Source organism: Ctenopharyngodon idella, chromosome 5 (assembly GCF_019924925.1).
Source record: "Ctenopharyngodon idella isolate HZGC_01 chromosome 5, HZGC01, whole genome shotgun sequence".
NCBI classification, from domain to species: Eukaryota; Metazoa; Chordata; class Actinopteri; order Cypriniformes; family Xenocyprididae; genus Ctenopharyngodon; species Ctenopharyngodon idella.
This window is the reverse complement of record NC_067224.1, coordinates 20,203,620-20,218,715: the sequence shown is the minus strand read 5'-3', so window position 1 is coordinate 20,218,715 and position 15,096 is coordinate 20,203,620. Positions and strand designations below refer to the sequence as shown.

Here is a 15,096-nt window from a genome sequence, read left to right as displayed (position 1 = left end):
CTGACGCGGAGCCGGAGAAGCGCAAGGTGAAGGTGCGTGCATCCATGCGTGCATCGCTAGTGTTAGCATTAGCCAACCCAGCTCACAAGACGATAGAATTATTCCACTCCCACGGTATACAGAGCTGAAGTGTGGACTCATTTTGTTTGCATAATAGGCCATGTTAAAATCCAAATACTCGAGAAACGCATTGAATCTGAGAGCTCGCTTAACATCCCTACGTCATCCGTGCTGCTGAGAAGCGTTTCGATAGAATATGTAATATGTACTGCACGTTTTCCTCTCAGTAACAAAATAAACACACAACAAAATTGACAGCGGTGGCAGCAGAAAGAAAGCATCTGATCATAGCGATGTGGATATGGTTGCACCAGCTCTGCAGTTCAGTACTTTAAATAACACTTTATACAATAGACTGCTTTAAAGCAAACAGCTTTACACTATTAAATATAAAACAAACAGTCATTCACTCATGAAATGGACTATGCAATTTCTGTTGTTAGAAATTAAAAACTGCTATACTGTGAACCTTTAAAACATACACATAAAGAATCCTGCAGTCACTTTACTATTTTCCCTTTACTTAGATTGCACAAAATAGTGATTAGTGATATAAATGCAAATGATACTGTATTAATTAAATAAAATAAAGTTGCTTGTCAGGTTTTATGCATATGGTTGTGTGTTCTTTATGAAAATAAAAAGTAAAAAGTATTCAAAAAAAAAAAAAGAATTATCGCAATATATCGCCTTTCTTACAATATCGCAATATATCACAATATATCGTATCGTAACCCCTGTATCATGATACGTATTGTATCGCCAGATTCTTGGCAATACACAGCCCTACTCCGAACACAGTAATGCATCCTGTGTGAACAACCCCTAAGACACATTGACACACCTGATTGCAAAATGGATTACTGTAGACAATATATTGACTTATAAAGCTGCTTTTTGTCTATCCAATGCTTTACTCATCTAACACAATATATAACACAAATGTATTTTAATTATCTTCATTTTGGGGGGTTTCTCTGCAAAAAAATTGATACACTACCATTCAAAAATTGGGGGAAGGTAAGATTTTTTAATGCTTTTGAAAGAAGCTTCTTATGTTCACTAAGCCTGCATTTATTTGATCAAAAATACAGTAAAAACAGCAATACTTTAAAATATTATTACAATTTAAAATAACTGTTTTCTATATTAATATATTTTAAAATGTAATTTATTCCAAAGCTGAATTTCCAGCAGTCGTTACTCCAGGCTTCAGTGTCACATGGTCCTTCAGAAATCATTCTAATATGATGATTTGCTGCTCAAGAAACATATTAAGCAATATTATCAATGTTAAAAACAGTTATGCTGCTTAATATTTTGTAAAAAAAAAAAAAAAAAAAAAATGTAAAAAGAACAGCATTTATTTGAAATAGAATCTATGTAACAATGTAAAAGTCTTTACTATCATTTTATGATCAATTTAATGTATCCTTGTTAAATAAAAGTGTTAATTTCTTCTTTAAAAAAATCTTTTTTGAATTGTCTTGTATATGGTTAATTATATTTAATTTGATTAATTAATTAATTGTTGTCATATAATAATCGAATTGTCATATAAAAATTACATTTTTACACCCCTAATAAAGAGAGTTCACGTTTTGCCAAAGTTTACATTTTAATACTTTTTACTTTTCACTCAATTTACACTTTACTGAAACATGTTATATGTGTGAAGGAAATATAGTACTAGTTCTGTTTCTATTTTCTATATAAATCCTTGACCTGCTTGAGGAACACATGAACTTTTTTTTTTTTTTTTGAACATGTTTGTGCATGTCCACTCAGCGCTGTCATTTAACACAATTACATTACTCTCAAATACATCCAGTAGACCTGTAGGCTGTCATAAGAAAACAATGGACACATTATTCAGTTGATCATGAACCTATAAAAAAAGGCTCTTTATGTAGATAGTTTCTCATCCAGGTCATGTAAATAGAGGAATGCAGGAAATCCGGATTTCACTGCACTGTTAAGAGCGAGAATGTGCACTCACTACATTGTGGTGTAATGTTCCACCTCCTTTATTTTCAAAAATGTAAATGACATAGTAAGTCGATGCATTAAATATATAATAGGATGACTATTACAACAATAGATGTTGTTCACAATGAAGACAAAAGGTTTCTATTTGTTAGCAGTTAGTGGAACATATAGTTAATGTGATGAGCTACACCTGTGGTTACTCTGCTAGGACACCTGTGCATAGCCGCGGGAACATATTTTATTAAGGGGGTGCCGGGGGCGGGGCTTGATGTTGCAGGGCGGTGCCACGGTGGGGGATTTTAAACAAAATCCTAATATTAAACAGCCCAAACAACACTTACAGATGAACATACAAATGAATGAGGACAGAGTTATATGAGAACGCTCATGATTAAATAAATGTTAAAAACACTGCATATTTCACTACATGGCGGCAGCACCAAAACCTGCATCTTACCTTATGATACTTGAATTTAGTTTGGCGCTCAGGAGTAATGCCAATAAATTATTTAACCCTTTAGCATTCCTAAGGTTTCTTTTGAATGCTATGTGTACCATGAGCGGTACAGTGGAACGCTAACAGGTTCAACGATATCTGGGTGAACAGGCATAAGTATCAGATGAATTCTGAGTCAGGCTGCTCCTCAACCAGCATAGTCACGTCACTCATGCCGCTTTTGAAATATATTCATTTCTCAAAGTCACAAACCACATTCGATAACATAAAAAAACGAAATAATCTTTAGAGTCATTTTATGAATAGGTAGAAAGTTACTTCCTGCAGCTTTTGTTTACAGATACTACTTGGTTTGATATTTAGTTATCTAATACAATAATGTTTATTGGTGTAAAGATACATTTTTATTTCACGATATAAAAATGCGACGATAATTATCGTTGATGTAAACGATATGATTCGTGATACAGAGTTAGTTTTATCCGAGGCTCAGTTTGCTGTATTTGTAAGATATAATTCACAACCTCATGTTGTTTCAAACCTATAAGATTATCGTTCAACTTCCAAACACAAATGAAGAAATTTTTTATGAAACCTGAGAGATTTCTGTCCATTCTTCTAAAACTTAAAAGATCCAAAAAATGGCCTAAAGGCATCGTAAAAAATAATAAATCGAGTGGTCTAATCCAAATCCAAGTCTTCTGACATTACTACTAAATACATTGTTGAATATAATGTATAATAATGCAATGGGGGAATATTTGTGTGTCCTAATAATAAAATAATAATAATATTTTAATAACAATAATATAGTGATAATAATAAAAATAAAAAAACTCTTTTCTTCATTTTGGCTTAAAATATTGCAACAGTATCATATTGTGACTGAGTGTATCGTTACACCCCTATTCATATTTTTTCCAAAGTGACTTAAGCGTCCAAACACTTTTTAGGGCCACTGTTTATTAGTGGTGGGAATATTTCAAGTAGGGCTCACTGCAGCCTGCGGTGGACATCAGCCACGCCCGTGATAGGAAGTTCGGATCGTTTTACTGACTCAGATCTTTGAATCTCGTTCATTAAAACAAACAAACCTTTTTTTCCAAGTCATTTCGTTCATTTCAGCAGAATATAATTAAAATGTTACATGATAATAGCCAAATTCCCCAACACATCAACTTACGTGATGTTTATCACATTTAGAATAAGGAAAAAAAACTGTAATTCAAGGCCAAATAATGAGATACAGCAACGATTAATTTATTGCTTTACAGGGTCTGTTAGTTCAGTTTAGCAGCAGTTTACCTCACCTCCCGATCTGAGTCGTTCGTTCATCCCATGACATGAGATATGTATATCTATGGTGACTCCCCATCCCCGTGTCGCCCTGGAAACCCATATTTGTTGTATGTAGGTTTCCGATTGAAAGGGTTTTTAAGCATAATGGTAGGTTTTGACTGTTTCAGGTAGGTTTGTGCATTTCAGGCATAAGGGTAGGTTTTGAGTGTGTTTCAGGTATAAAGGTAGGTTTTAGGTGGCTTTTAGTGCAGTTTGTCAAAAAAGACAAATATAATAAGTAAATTATAAAGAATTGGGTGTGAGGGTTAAGTCTTCTCAATCTCGATGTTCAAAGTTAATGAGGATAAGCATGCGATTTTCCCTCAAACCAATTCACCAGAAATACAGCTAATTTCCAGCTAATTTCATTTGTTAAGGTTACAGTGACGGGATCAGTGTTTGGTGTAGGCAATAGGCTATAATACTGTGATGGACATCAGTCATGACCAATAAAATCGGCTGCAGGGCGGCATGGGCCTGGCTTCTGACATCACACTTGGATGTGGGCCGGGTTGGACGTCCACCGCAGGCTGCAGCGAGCCCCTTCTCAAATATTTAGGCATCTCACTGAAATTCTCATAATCGATTAAGAGAGAATCGCGATGCATCGGAGAATGATTTTTTTGTTTCTCCCACCCCTACTGTTTATTAGCTGTAGTGCCATTGTGATTAGGTTGTACATCACAGAATAAGTTTCATGTTCTGTCTTTTGTTCTCTACAGGTATATGAAGTACCTCTATCCTTATGAATGTGAAAAGCGAGGACTGAGCTCTCCTGGGGAGCTTCAGGCAGCTATCGACAGCAATCGTCGTGAAGGGCGGAGACAGAGTTATGGCTCCACCCTCTTCAACTATTCCCCCGTTGGCACCCCTACACTGCTGGCTTCCCCCAAACTCCAGATGCCCCACATCAGCATGCCCACTCCCAACGGCGGGCACATGACTCAAACCCCTGTTATCAAGAAAGGTTTGTGTTTTCATTTTTGCACAACATATTTCTGCTACTACTAAAGGTTTTTTTTATAAATGATGTATAATATAACAATTATAAACCAACTAAAAGTAATAGTATTCTATTAATTGTTTTGAAATGAAAGAGAAAGAAAAATTATATTCCTCATTAGGAAATTGAATGTTATTGCAGACCATCTAAATTACACCCTAGATCCTCCAAAGGAGAAGTCATCTTTCTTACACAATAACAGTGCCACTTCTTACTCACGCTTATTCCACGCTGTGGCCTGAATGGTCATCAGAGTAGACAGGAAACAGCTTGCAGGACTTCCTCTTGCCCACTCTGCCAGTTTCCGCATCAAACCAGCAGGAGCAATGAAACACAAAGAGACATGGGCTGCTTCATGATTCAGTAATGTGCCTATATGGAAAAGGACAAGTCACGCAACTCTTTAAGGATCAAAGACCCTTACGAATCTGACAATATTTATAGTGTTTACAAAGCAGCCTTAAATAGATCTCAGTGCTTACTGCATGACTTGTGTCATACTCACACTTCCCTGTAGGGATGTTATTTCTAAATCTGAATGTGTATAATAAAATTCAGACTGAGCAACTTCCTTTTCATTTGCAAAACCGTTTTACTGTATAAAATTTAAAGAATCAGGTTAATAGTATCAAAATTAATATCTGATAAATAAAATAAAATATAAAATAAATAAATTTAATAATAAATTTGCTGTCAGTAAGATTTTTTTATTTTTTTATTTATGCTTTTATTCAGCAAGGACAATTTAAATTGATCAAAAGTGATAGTAAAGACATGTATAATGATAAAAAAAGATTTCTGTTTCAAATAAATGCTGTTCTTTTGAACTTTCTATTCAACAAAGAATCCTGGAAAAAAAATGTTTCCACAAAAATATTAAGCAGCACAACTGTTTTCAACATTAATAATAATAAGAAATGTTTCTTGAGCAGCAAATCAGCATATTAGAATGATTTCTGAAGGATCATGTGACACTGAAGACTGGAGTAAATGATGCTGAAAATTCAGCTTTGCCATCACAAGAATAAATTACATTTTAAAACAGTTGTTTTAAATTCTAATAAGATTTCACAATAATAAAATTTTTACTGTATTTTTATCAAATAAATACAGCCTTGCTGAGTATAAGAGACTTTTTTCAAAAACAATAAAAAACATACTGACCCCAAACTTTTGAATAGTAGTAGAAGTAATATCACAAAAAGCTCCAACATTAAATGAATTAACTAATTCATGAACTCATAACAACGAATTAATCATGATTTAAAGATTGTTAAGTTCATTTGTGATAAAGTGTTTACTTAACAGTCTAACTTCTTTGATAGCTCATATTTACATCAGTCATTTTAAACAAAATAAATGTTAAACAGCAGCCTGGCAAAATTATGCATCGCAAAAGTGAGGCTATTTCAAGATATATGTTATGAACTACACTACCTAACTATTGACCTATAGGCACCGGTGGAGGTGCTGCAGGCAGTAGTGCCTTAGCAGGGTAACATCTACCTGTGAAATAATGGTAATTGTTTTAAGGAGTTGGTACTTTAGGTGGTCCACTATTTTTTTTAGTTTGTTGTTAAAGTGTTCTGCCACCTGAAAATCACAGACTTTATGATGCTTTCTTGCCCCACAGAGGACTCTATGATGTCCAGCTGCCTGACTAACAGGGTGGGCATCCCTGTGTCTTTGGCCAGCCACCACAGTGCAGCCCAGGCCGCAGCGGCTCAGGCTGCAGCTGCAGCAGCTGTGCAGGCGGCCGCGTTGGAGCAGCTGCGGGAGAAGCTGGAGTCTGGAGAGCCACCGGAGAAAAAAGTGATGCTCATGGCAGAGGAGCAGCAGAGGATAATGCAGCATGCATTGCAGCAGAATCTCTTTGCCATGGCAACCCAGTTACCCATGAACATCAAACTGAACAACAGAGGTGGGTGCAAGCAATGCAAAGATGGTTCTCATAAATTTTTGTCCAGTATATGTTTTCACAAAAATCACTTTATTTTAATTTAGTGTCAGAAAAAATGAAAACGAAACTTTGTAAGGTGCAAACAAGGTGTAAATAAGTTATAAATGGCGTGTGTTTCTCTAGAGTGACCCATAAAATCCTTTGGACTGAGTCAGTAGTGATGAGAGAGGGCATTATGGGTCAAATAATGTAGATTAGGGCAGAGGAATTTATTTACTCTAGGTTGAGTAAGGATCACAAATAACCAACAGCAGCTTGGAAAGCCCTCAGGTTTGACTGCCAGAAATAACATGACAAAAGATTAGCCTTCCATTTTTCCCTCACCAAACTGAGATAATTAATGAAAAACATTTTATAGATGAATAATTTATTGATGACATATTTTTATTTTATTCATTCATTCATTCATTTATTTATGTATTTATTTAGTTATGACACTAATATAAGGGTCAGGTTTAAGAGACATTCTCAAAAAAATAAAACATCTATTTAATTAAGTGTGAATGAATAGTGAATCTTCACTGATGATGAAAAGTGATTTCTGTCGGGCTGTTTGTCTAATGTTAATGATTTCAGTGCACCTTCATCACTTAATGACAGAGCGTGTGCCATGATTGCAGGCTGGTCATGAGTAATGTTTTGTTGTCTTCTACGTGACTGTTACTCTTATACCACCCATAAAACCAAGAGCCTCTTTATATGGTGGGACAGTGTAACATAATTCCATAACGCTGAGCAGGACTTTCACACAGAAATACTCTGCAATTTAAAGATTATATTAAATGTTATTTTGTTTAACCTGCACATAAGTATCCAGAGTAATGACAGAGTAAAAAATGAAAGTCCTGACAGTTGCTAACTTCTTGGAAATATGAATCCCTATGTGTGATTTGTCCTTTTTTGACTCAAAAAAATGAATCTAATGGTCTGCTAAATTCTGTCATCAATTACTCACCTTCATATTGACTTTTGTTCAAATTCAGAACACAGATAAAGACATTTTTCATGAAATCTGAGAGATTTCTGTCCCTCCATTGAAAATCTATTCACTCTAAACTCGGATGCTTCAAAACGTTTTTAAAGAGATCATAAAATAAATCCATATGAATCGAGCGATTTAGGGCCAGATTTACTAAACGGGGCAAATTAGCGTGATAGCGCAATTCCACAAATGCACCAATGGGAGTGGCAAGTTTTGCGTGTGATCTACTGCTGACGTGCAAATTAAAGAACACAGACGCAGTCAAATCATTTACATATTGACCAACACAATCTAACAAGAGCAGTGCAAATTAGCGCAAATTATCTGCAAATAAGCAGAGCTGATGCTCATCAGGTGCGGGTGGACACAGGCGCAACTTGTTACATGTAATCTGACAAACATGTACACATATATATTGTTTGCCAAGCCATGTTGGCCTCTCTCTCTCTCTCTCTCTCTCTCTCTATATATATATATATAGGCCAACATGGCTTGGCAAATGATATGTTCGGATAACGTCTTCCTCTGGCATTCCAAAGAAATGAATACGAGCGGAAAATATTTTCTCCCTTCTACCACGCGTGCTCTCTGTTCTCTGCGGTGTCTCCTCCTAGCAGCAACAATTGCAGCCATGTCGCAAAATGGGTTAAGACATGCTTTTTTTGGGCGTGAAATAATGCCGCAAATACCAGTAAATTAACGAGCGCAAACATTAGTAAACCATGTTGCGTGATTCATTTAAATCCTCTCCTCCCATAAATTTTGAGTCTGAAAGGGAAATTCCTATAAATGCATATGCAATAAGATCAGCTGCAAAACAACTCAGTCCACGCCTTTTCAGCACTAATTTTGCACTGTGTGTCTTTAGTAAATCCCGACAGTATTTTTTTAACGATAAAAGAGGGTTTGCGCTCGATTCATAGGGATTTATTTTACAATCTCTTTATAAATGTTTTGAAGCGTAGAGAGTTTTGAGTCAATACACTTCCTCAGATCTCTCAGATTTCATTAAAAATATTTTCATTTGTGTTTTGAAGACAAACGAAAGTCTTATGGGTTTGGAATGACATGAAGGTGAGTAAATGATGACAGAATTTTCATTTTTGGGTGAACTATCTCTTTAATGTATTTCTGTTGAATACTTGTTTGAATGTTACCAGTTTGAATGCAGTGAAGAAATGTTTATGGCACAGACAATCTGTGCAGTTCCCTATCTAGAGAAGTCAAAGCCCCATCTTTTTGACAGTTATCACCTCCCTCCCCCCCTTAAACTCTTTTAATAAACCCCTCCTTATCCTGTCACTCATGAGTTATCACCGATAGTTGGTGGCACGCTTCTCTTGCTTCTTGTGTTCCTTTTATAAATGCTCATATTGAGTTTTTCTCTTCCTCGCTCTCTGGCTCCTCTCTTGACAGATGATAGACAAGAGACTGCATTGAACCTGTCTACCAACGGCATTAGCAGCATCAACATGTCAATAGAAATAAATGGGGTTGTCTACACAGGTAAATAGAGCGCCGTTTGCTGATGTAATTGCAGGCAGGAAATTCAATAAGTTATAGCAGCACCCCCTCGCTTAGTCCTCCACACAATTTGATGTCTTTGCTATAAAATCCATCGTAATGAAGTGGCAAGTCCAATAGAGTTAAAAAAGTTAAATATCTTAAAATTGGGCCTGGGCGCCAGGAGGTCGATGGAGCTTATTGTCTTTCGTGCCCGAGAGAAAGGCCCTCCGCCTTAGCTAGATACAGTGCTTGTGCCTGATGTGCGAGAGACAGTAATTACTAGAAGATGGCTCATAAGCTTGCTGGGAACAGTTTAGGAGATCAAGTTGAAGTGGCATCTGTTTTTTTCATTGAAGGTTTGTTCCCTGCAAAGATGTACAGCCCTTGAACATACAGCTTAAAGATTTTTCTAGGGCTATAAATTGAATGCATTCATCTAGCACAATTAATAAAAATTGTGAATTTATTAATGTCCGCGCCAAATCACACTAAGAGCAGTAGCGCAGAATGAGAAAGGGGCCTTTCGCACATGATGTGTCCTTGTGTTTAAAAAGAGTTAGATGTGCGCTATTGAACAGAAACGAATTGCGGGGGCCTTGAGACATTTTTAAACATTTTTAACATGTAAAATTTTTTATTTTATTTTAAAAAATCCTGTTCTAATAGTGCATAACACTGAACAAACACGTGACATTTACATAGGCCTGTGTGAACTGCACGCAAGTCTACAAACTCAGTTACAAAACGAAATGCCAGTGACAAGTTCAAAGGCATGAAAATAAAACTAATAAATCTATTGGCTTCTGAAGCCACTTTTTATTATGTCTATTCCATAATTTTCTTGCATGCCATAATAATATCTGAAATTATCTTCGTTTGGGCAGATATTCTCTGTAATATATGTAATTAAGTGATTAAAGGATTAGTTCACTACTGAATTAAAATTTCCCCCCATGTCATCCAAGATGTTTATGTCTTTCTTTCTTCAGTCGAAAAGAAATGAAGGTTTTTGAGGAAAACATTCCAGAATTTTTCTCCATATAGTGCACTGGGGTACAACAGGTTGAAGGTCCAAATTGCAGTTTCAGTGCAGCTTCAAAGGGCTCTACACGATCCTAGTCGAGGAATAAGGGTCTTATCTAGCAAAACAATCAGTCATTTTCTTAAAAAATAAAAATGTATATACTTTAACCACAAATGCTCGATCCGCCATGCATGACATAATCACATTAGAAAGGTCACGTGTGACGTAGGTGAAAGTACAGATCCAGTGTCTACTAAGTGAAAGTACAAAGACTAAGTAAAACGCCCTTTACAAGAAAAGTTAAAAAGAGTTTTTCACCCTACTGTGGTACTTCCACCTGTGTGACCTTTCTAATGTGATTACGTAATGCGTGGCGCATCACAAAGCAGTGCAAGATAAGCATTTGTGGTTAAAAAGTATATCATTTTTTATTTTTTTAGTAAATGAATGATCATTTACGTGTAGAGCCCTTTGAAGCTGCACTGAAACTGCAGTTTGGACCTTTGGACCCGTTGTACCCCACTGAAGTCCACTATATGGAGAAAAATCCTTGAATGTTTTCCTCAGAAACCTTAATTTCTTTTCGACTGAAGAAAGACATAAACATCTTGGATGACATGGGGGTGAGTAAATTATCAGGAAATTTTAATTCTGAACTGAACTAATCCTTTAATTTGATTAATTTAGCATAAATTCATGTAGCATATTATAGATGTTGAATTAGTTGTCCTCTTTTTAATCTCTTTTTAATATCTTGGCTTTTCTTTAGTGAGCATCTGCACATTTTCTCGTATGGATTTCAACAAAAAATTTGATACTTCATTAATATACATATATAATATTGTGCTAATGAAAAAATACCACAAAAATATATAAACGGCTTTAGCAAGGGGGTGTTGTCAGATGTTTTTATTATAATGATCGACCATTCTTTGGACTATGTTATACATCTAGTTCCTATTATTGCATGAAAATATTGGTAATAAAAATAATTTATAATATTTATCACATAATAATATTTTTTTAAAAATGCATTTATTGTTGTGTTTTGTAAGGGTGGTTTTGGTGCCTTGAATCTAACTTCAGACTAACTTGAACTAAATATTTGTCTGCTGACTCCAGGGGTCTTGTTTGCCCGTAAGCCAGCCATTGGTTTCATGCCAGGGAGTCAACGAGTCCATCACCAACACAGCTCTCAGGGAAAGAGCAGCAGCCCAGGGCTCAACACCCAGATGCAGCCGTCCTCCTCTTCCTCCTCCACCGCCTCCTCACACGGACCAGCCACCTCCCCTTGAGCCTTCACCCTGGTCCACAACACCTCTCTCACTCAACTCTCCCCCGACGTCAGATAAGGCAGGGTCTTTAGGTCATACTGTTGGACCAGTTTTTTCTGTCTCCTTCAATGTACAATGTACACTTTTTACTGTTTTTCTAACCCTCGCCCTGCAATCAGGACAAGGAGTATCCATCACCGAAAAAACTTCCATTGAAAATAATGGCTGAGCACCTACAGCTGAAAGCCGCACATTTGAAGTGTGTTACATTTACATATGCAGCAAGTTGCAGCTTGTAATTTTGTTCTTCTGAGGACGTGTTATTCATTGTGGAGCGACTAAAACGTATTGCGTGACAATGCCATGAACACAAGGAGCGGTGTGACGCTCGAGAGGACGGGATATTCCTCAGACAGAGCGCTGGCCTGCTTGAGTGTTGCATCAAAGCAAGATTCTTCACTTTCCTACACAGATCCTTACTTTTTGGCACAGGAGTCCATTTTCTTCATCTTTACTTGTTGCATTCTTGAATTAAACAGCAAGAGCTACTATGAGCTATTACCAAAGAGAATAAGAGCAACATATTAGATTAATGCAGTTTTATCACCACCATCACACATATCTGATGCCATTGCAAACTATCAGAAAAAAGCAATGGAAAGTCACCATAATGAATTAAATCAAGCTGAAATATTAATATCTAGATTTTAAGCAAAGCACACCACATTTAACTTGGGTACAAAAAGTCAGGGAGAAACGTTATTTACTGTATCACTGCTTAAATTTATGTTAGGTAAGAAAAAACATCATTTTATTCATCTACACAATCTTTAAAAGACTGAGAGAATCATAAATATTTGCCATATGTGCAAGATCAGCCCTGTATAGCTTGATATTGAAGAAAGCAGACAGGCTTATGTCTACTATATTCTCTCATGATGGGTTTTGGCCTGCGGCCGTGGCGAAATATATTCCATTGATTAGTGAGTTATTTGGGGAACACTTGTCGACAGTGTTTAATGATTTTCCACCACCTCAGCTTGTGTTTTATAGCAAAGAGTTTTAAGTGTTCATTAAATGGTTTAGTAGACGGAAAAACGGGTCACACTGGTTAATACAGGTTTTAGAAGTCGGGGGTCAAATGATTTTGTGACGTGTGACTGAGCTGAACGTTGATCATAAAAAAAATGGTCGAGTACTTAAACCAGAAAAGAGAGGCTCTTGAGAAGAAGATTATGTGCCGTGAACAGGCTGAATGTGGCTCATCTTAGGCATCAGTTCATGAGGTGGGATCTCTGTTGTGAATAGAATCCAATTTTCATCAAGTTTTCAACAATGCACTTGCATTTGAGAGTTCACCTCTCGTCCTTTATTCCGTTCTCTCTTTTTTCTTTTGCTCACACTCTTTTCTTTATTTCTTTTTCGCCTCTTTTCTGTTTATAAGAAAATGGGAGGATTTTATTGTGTCATTTTTTTTAGAATTCAGTAGGCAATTTCAAGTTGTATTTATTATTACTTTTATTCTCTTCCTTTCATGTTTAATCTTGGGCTGTTTCAATGCTTTCAGCAACATCACTTTTATTTAAAGAAAAAAAAGTCATAGTACAGCCTAATACCTCACAAATCCTGCAAACCTGTACACAGATAATAGATTATGAAAACAAGATATACCTCATTTATTTCATTTCTATTATTTTTATTGTGAAGCCACTTGAAAATTGATGTTTTTTCAACAAATCACTGGATTTTTTTTTTCTTTTCTTTCTATTTTGTATTGTTTTACCAAAGAAGGGAATATATAATGAACACACATCTACCTCATTTGTTATAGACTGTGCCAACAACATAATCACAGCAGCCAGTTTTTAATCATAGCCTTTCTGGTCCAAATTCGCTTTTGCCTGCGTGATTTGTGCTGCAAAACCAGAGGCTGGACCACACAGGGCTCAACACAGCGTCATTTGCTTTACTTGTTCATTTATGTCAGTGGCATTTTTTTATGCACAGGGGGAAAAAAAAAAAAACAGAAGGATTCTATTTTGTGCATACAACTATTCAAATCAATCCAATATTGATCTGATCGAGGTTCTTCTTTACAGTATCAATAGATGTTTGAATTAGATCTGAAATACACCGTAATACATCTTATGAATCATATCTTAAGTTAAGCTGCAACCTTTGGCGTTTAATTAATTAAGTGTTTTAGTTCACGGTTTGCGGCAGTTCCGTTAATGCCAGTGTTTGAGTCATTTCTGTTCACAACATAATGTGGCTTTCAGAGAATATGTAACCTAATCTAAATCAAAACTAACTAAAATTTAAAAAAAAAAAAAAATAAATCCATTATTTTATAACTCTTTATTTGAATGTGGAGACATGCTCAGAACAGGACTTATTTTTACAAATACCAAAGATGTGACAATATTGTTTGGTTGACAATTACCGACCAATATTGTCATTCTTAACTTTAATCTCAAGCAGCACAGAAAAGGTTTCATTTGATTCTGCTGCAGCAAAACTTGATTTTATCCACTCAGATCAAAATGTTTTCCAAAAAAAATGGCCAAGATGTATATTCAGTTAGTCTCAGTGCACAAATGGCAATCTAAGAATGTAATAGCAGTTTCCAGACTTCTAGCACAACTAACGATTAATGAAACGAGTAAACCTGACCATCATTTTGTTGTTGTATAGGTGCAAGGATTAATGGAAATATATAGTCTATATTTATGTGGAATTACAGAGGGCACAATCAATGCACAATTGTCTGATTCCTGTTGTTCGATGTAATTTACCTCTTGATCAGCGTATGAAGAGACTTTGTTCTTATTTCTAGAGCAAATCCTGGACAAACTCTGGAGTGCTTGCTGACTGTGAAGCAAAAACATGAATCAGAGCGATTCCATAACCAAAGCTTTTACGAAACCACGCTCACATGCTTACTGATGACGATGTTGGAACATTTGTTCATAAAAAGACTATTATTTTAATAAAGGTTAAAAAAATTATTCACTCATGTGCTTAAAGAATAACATGTTGTTTACCTTGTTTAGCTATGTCAACGATGCTATGCTGGTAGATTTTAGATCCTATTATACGCTGTGTATGAAGCTTATTTTCCTTTTATTCACTTTGGATAAATCCAGTGCATTATGGGAAAGCTGGATTGTGGTGCTCAGGGGTTAAAAAAGAAGAAAAAAAACTGGTGAAAGATTTTTTGTTTTGTTTTGTTTGTTTGTTTTGCCATTGACTTGTAGCATAATTAGAAATAAAGTACTGCTTTCCACTTTAATGTCCAGTTGAGTTTTTCTTTTGGTCTAAAATGTTTTCATAACTGCTGTAATAAATAAAAGTCTCATTGGAAAAAAAGTTTAATATTGGTTTAATATTTAATATTGGTCTTAAATGTTTAATGATTATTTAATGTTTTTGAAAAATACAGTAAAATCAGTAATATTGTGAAATATTATCACAATTAAAATGAACTGTTGACTGTTTAAATA

The 15,096-nt window shown here is 35.7% G+C and overlaps 1 protein-coding gene across 2 annotated transcripts in view; it reads left to right on the top strand.

Moving 5' to 3' along the window:
• Positions 1 to 14,885, top strand: part of arid3c (AT rich interactive domain 3C (BRIGHT-like)) — a 77,937-nt gene extending 63,052 nt beyond the window's left edge. For both annotated transcript variants that reach the window (XM_051895012.1, XM_051895013.1), the window contains 4 exons: positions 4,567 to 4,811; positions 6,481 to 6,768; positions 9,206 to 9,295; positions 11,442 to 14,885. In XM_051895012.1, the coding sequence (XP_051750972.1) occupies positions 4,567 to 4,811; positions 6,481 to 6,768; positions 9,206 to 9,295; positions 11,442 to 11,614 (796 nt within the window). In that variant the 3' untranslated portion in view covers positions 11,615 to 14,885. The remainder of the gene's footprint in view (positions 1 to 4,566; positions 4,812 to 6,480; positions 6,769 to 9,205; positions 9,296 to 11,441) is intronic.
• Positions 14,886 to 15,096: the final 211 nt, after the last annotated feature.